Source organism: Lycium barbarum, chromosome 10 (assembly GCF_019175385.1).
Source record: "Lycium barbarum isolate Lr01 chromosome 10, ASM1917538v2, whole genome shotgun sequence".
Taxonomy (NCBI): domain Eukaryota; kingdom Viridiplantae; phylum Streptophyta; class Magnoliopsida; order Solanales; family Solanaceae; genus Lycium; species Lycium barbarum.
This window is the reverse complement of record NC_083346.1, coordinates 12,308,840-12,314,294: the sequence shown is the minus strand read 5'-3', so window position 1 is coordinate 12,314,294 and position 5,455 is coordinate 12,308,840. Positions and strand designations below refer to the sequence as shown.

General features: G+C 35.5%; 1 protein-coding gene across 1 annotated transcript; it reads right to left on the bottom strand.

Moving 5' to 3' along the window:
• Window positions 1–2,092: 2,092 nt before the first annotated feature.
• On the bottom strand, window positions 2,093–4,900 carry LOC132612730 (uncharacterized). The gene is made up of 6 exons (XM_060326829.1): window positions 4,411–4,900; window positions 4,168–4,302; window positions 3,674–4,104; window positions 2,660–3,068; window positions 2,205–2,257; window positions 2,093–2,116 (listed from the first exon to the last, which is right to left on the bottom strand). Exons 1-6 carry the CDS (start codon window positions 4,898–4,900, stop codon window positions 2,093–2,095), a joined length of 1,542 nt encoding a protein of 513 aa, XP_060182812.1.
• Window positions 4,901–5,455: the final 555 nt, after the last annotated feature.

The window sequence follows — 5,455 nt, the reverse complement described above, 5'->3', positions numbered from 1 at the left end:
CTTTCTCTGAACCAAACTTCTGCCTGTATTTTTGTAATTTTTGTTCCCTTTTCTTTAATCAGGGCAGAAAACGAGGTAATGTATCCTAGAAAGTTGAACCAACTCAGTGAAGTTTATAAGTTGGGTGATGTTGAGCCAAAATATAGGATGTTTTTTTTGGAGTTGTACCATGATGTCTATGCGCTTAATGATGAGGTTCGTGATTGTCTTTTACTTTTTCTTTTCTTATTTTTCTATTAGTTATTGCTTCTTGCTTCTTCTTCTTTTTTTCTTTATCGCTGAATCACTATTTTTTTCCCTTAACACAACATATTGATGTGATGCTATATTATTTGAGGAAGAAAATGATGTATCATCCTCCAACTGCTAATGCTGTTAAGTACACAACCGTAGATATGATGTTTGATCAGCTTGTGCAATTTGACATCAATAGATACTACAAAGACCCGGTTAATTACCACTAGTTTGGTGGCGACAGTGATGATGCATTTTTGCATAGTAATATTGTGTATGGGAGAAGAGGAAAATGTGGTATATCATGGGAGAATGTCGATAGGAAATTAATTCCTATTCGCCCAGGAGATGATGATCCTAAAGTAATTTCTCACTATGTACTTGCTGTTTTCATCATTGATGAGCGTAAATTGGTAGTTTATAACTCACTCAATCATAATGATGATCATTTGGTTCGCATTGTCTAGGCCTACTGTGGTATGATCCCTAAGTTGTTGATGATCAATGATTTTCAATTATTCAGGCCATCATACAATAACTTCAGTAATCTGACATATACCTGGGCTGCCTGTCCAAAGCAAGGATCGTACATTTCATTCTTATATTTTTTAGCTTTTTTCGTGGTTTTTTGTTGATTTTTAACTTTTTTATTGTTTTTGCTTTTCTGTTGTTCTAAAACATCTCTCTTTTATGTCTTTCAGATATTATAATTGTGGTCGTTTTTTGATCAAGTTTGATGATATGCTGATTAGTGGTCAAAATCCTGCTGATTGGGATGGTTCTGGTTTGATGAACTACATGAAAGAGTGGTTAATCAATTCGGTTTGTCATGGGAAAGATAAGCTGAAAAAGGGTTATGACACGCTACCAGATACAGCTGGAAGTGATTATCATGAGCATAACGATATGGAGTGTGAGTATGAGATGAAAAAGAGAGCAAGATCTACGAAGAAAGCAAAAAAAATAGTTTGTTTTAGTTGAGCAAGATCTGTGAAGAAAGGAAAAAAATAGTTTGTTTTAGTTATTTTCCACTATGTAATTTTTTTTTTCGTTCGCCCTTGTGTTTTTTGTAAATGTTATAAGATTGTATAGTTTGTTTGTGTTATAAATTTCAACTTTAAGCCCCTTTGTAATTTGATGGTGTTCATTTTTAATCTTAACTTCTCTGTTCATAAAAACTGTCATTTTGTTGAAAATCCAAGTTATGCCCTTTCCATCACAACTTCATGGTTGTTATGTAATAGAAGTTTGCCGGGGTCGGCATAGTTTCTCATTATGTAAATAGAAGTTCTGCCCATTCCGGCAGAATTTAAGTTCAGAAAACTTGCCACAACCAACAACAAAGACAAACCCTTTGAAGTTATTGACCAGCCAAAATGCATTTATTAGGGATTATTTGTGACGGAAAGCTGTTATTTTGTTGAAAATCAAAGTTATGCCCTTTGCATTACAACTTTATGGTGTTTATGTAATAGGAGTTTGCCGGGGTCGGCATAGTTTGTCATTTTATGAACAGAAGTTCCACCCTTTCCGGCAGAAATTAAGTTCAGAGAACTTGCCACAACCAGCAACAAAGACAAAACCTTTTAACTTTTTTGACCAGTCAGAACGCATTTTATTGGGATTAGTTGAGACGCCATAATTGTTGTTTTAGTATGAATGAATTTTTATTTTTAGTCTACGTTGTTGTTGTTTTTTTTTTCCTCTCCAATATTTGTATGAATGAAATTTTGTTATGAATGAATGAAATATTTTAGTTAGTGTTAATTGTATTATGCTGAATGTTTTATCCAATTTTCCAGCATTTTAAAATATTTTATAAACAACAAACCACATAAGTATGCCCCTAACGGCATACTTATTTATTTTGTAAACGGAAGACCTGCCGGTTCCGGCATAAATGTAAAACTTGAAAACAACAGACAGAAACAATATTGTTATGTCCCAAGGCATACATCTATTAAACTTACCAGGATGTAGTCTTTGAGATACCAATTTGTTTTCTTGGCAAAAACTGTTATACCTGCCACATGAGGCATAAATTATAAAACTGGATAATTAAAGTTGATGATTTTTTTTTCTTTTTCCTCAATGTTTTATGGTAGAGAATTGTAGATTTCATGTAGGGACATTTATCTCTTGCTATTATATAGTCTTTTATTATCAGCAACAAGAAGATAACAACTTAGTAAAAGAAAATAATAAAAGAAAGAATTGACAGAAGAATAAATGTGTGATAAGATGCTTGAAGTCTCAGTCTTAGTAATACCAAAGTTTTGCCATTTCTTTCAGGCAGAGTGTGCATTATGCGTCAAGAATCACAAGATAAATTCATATAAACCATGTATAAGAGTGTGATGTTACGATGACAATTGCCTCTTCATGTATCTTCTTGAATATGGATTGAGAGCTAGACTGTGATTACAGGTTGCCCTAGTGTGTCCAAAGAATTTGCATCTACCACATCTGTATGTGTACTTTGTCGATTCTCTTCTTGAGCGATATCTTTTTGTTTGTTTTCTTCCAGGTCTTATTTTAACATCAGGCGGCGTTATTTTAATATCCATAATGTTTTGTGGAATAATCCATGAGTCTTGATTTCCAACTGATAGTATTTCACCTTTGTATGTCTCTTGCCAGGCTTGTTTCTTGAACCAGTCTGCACAGTATATAGATTTTGGCAAACTTCTTTTGTCTATAACTGCCATGGCATGTGTGCACGGTAACTCGTTAGTTTGGAACTCCAAGCACTCACAAGTCATATTCTGCAGGTCTACATTGTATTGATATCCTTTATCTTTCACAACAAATTTGATAGGAGTTATGTTTTCTACCTGTGGAAATTGACAATATAAATGAGTGATATTTTTGTGGCAATTTTCAGATTATGTGAGAGTTATGTCCTTTCCGGCATACTTCCTGTACAGTGAAAATAAGAGTTTGCCCCTTCCGGCAGAACTAAGTATAAAATAGGGTCATAGTCGTTCCTTTGTCTAGCGTAACTTTTGTGTTTGGTTAAATTTAAACTATACATTGCTCATAAAACTAAGATTGAAGTGTGTGTTGGTAAAATCTACTTACTTTCATTGTGAGCATAAAAACAGTGTCATAGTTATGCCCTTACCGGCATAACTCCAGGCTAGTAAAAATAAGAGTATGCCCCTTCCGACAGAACTAAGTATAAAAATAGGGTCATAGTTGTTCCTTTGTCCAGCATAACTTTTGTGTTTGGTTAAAATTAAACTATGCATTGCTCACCAAACTAATATTGAAGTGTGTGTTGGTAAAATGTACTTACTTTCATTGTGAAGCCTCTACTTATCTTTTCAAGCAGAATCTTTTCAGCCCAACATGTCAGATCATGGGACGGTCCTGTTGCATCCAATTTTCTCTGGTAAAACCAATTTTGCAGCTTGTTCTGGATGTAATCAATACATGCCATTATTGGCAACTCCCTTGCTTTTCTCAATACAGAATTCATTGTCTCGACATTGTTTGTTATGAGCATGTTGTAATGCCTGTTGGTGTGGAATGAACGTGCCCATATTTCCGGTGGTTCTTCTTCTATGTATTCTGCAGCTTTTGGGTCGATTTGTTGTATCTGTGACATATAGGTACGAAACTCTGCCTGTTTATAGGTAGTTACTGCATTGTAGAACAGTGATAGGATCGCTTCGGATGGGAAATATTTCTGCAAGTTCTTCTCCATGTGGTAGATGCATATTCCATGCTGGGTATCTGGATACAGTTCTTTGATTGCAGTTGTAATTGATGTGTGGCGATCGAAAAGAATTGATAGGTCTTTGCGCGTGCCAAACACCTTTTTCACGTGTCTGAAGAACCACCTATAGGATTCATTATTCTCAGAGTCTGCAATACCAAATGCAAGAGGAAATATGTTGTTATTTCAATCCTTTGCTATCATGAGCACACCGCGGTATTTTGATTTCAAGAAGGTTGCATCCACTATCATTACTGGTTTGCAGTGTTTCCAACCCTCAATTGATGCTCCATAAGCGAAAAAAGCATACTTAAACTCATTGTCAGCGGTCCATTTGATGTTAGCAACTGTTCCACGATTTTTTAATTTCATCATGTGAAGATATTGCGGTAGAAGTGTGTAGTTATTTTCTGGGCTTCCTCTTATGACATTATAAGCGTGTTAGAGGGAACGACACGCTTTGTGGTAACTAATGTGCAAGCCATATCTGCTTCTCATTTCTTCAATGACAAATTTAGGTGTTATCTCTTGTAGTGTATGGCGTACTAGGTCTGTAATGTATTCCGCTATGACTTTTGAAGTTGCATTCCTCATGTCAGATGTGATGAAATTTATTGAACTATGTCTCTTTTCAAAGTTAACTACTTTGAAAAGTTCTGATCCTCTGGACCTTAAACTGTGGAAACGCCAAATGCAAGTTGGGTCAACACATCTGATGTAATACCGTTGCGTGCATGACTTTTCTACCTTGTACTGTTGATGACGAGTAATTGCAATGTTATTCATGCACTTTTTCACGGTATCTTTGTCTTTGAATAAAATGCCAACTTCTATTTGATCAATCGATGCACTAGGTGTCAAAATTTGTGTATCATTTTGTATCCTCTTCCTCTTTAGTGTCTTTCTTTTGTTGCATGGATGTGTTTGTGTCTCTTCAACTGTCATGCTCGGAGTAAGTGATACAATATTCATTGAAGTTGGATGCTGAGAAAGGTCATTGTTTACAACTTGTTCAATGTTTGGCGGTTGCCATTATAGCTGCTCAGGTGTCTGGTTAGGAGTTACTATCTCTCTTTGCTCATGTGGAATCCCAAGGTTATGTCCAATAGGGTTGTGTTGTTCGTCATCCAATCCAACTTCAAACAGGTCTTCTTCATAAGCAATGCAAAGTTGTTTGTCAATTTCTTCTATGGTTTGTCCTTCTGTCATTAGGATAGAGTCATTATGATGTTCTTGTAATGGGTTGTTCTCCGCATCAGTTGAATTGAACTCTAATATGAAAAAGGAATTTCTGAAGTTGTCATTGTTGTTGAGCAGGTATAAGCAAGTGTGAAGATTAATGTCGTTTGTTACACGCATCCCTTTGGATGTTTTCTCACTGGTGTCAAATCATATGTTGGCCTCTTTTTGCTGAGTATCTTGTGTATGCCCTGCAAATATCTGTTGAGTGAATTGTTGAAAATTTACACCATCGTTGACAAGTATTAGCTTGGTTTCATG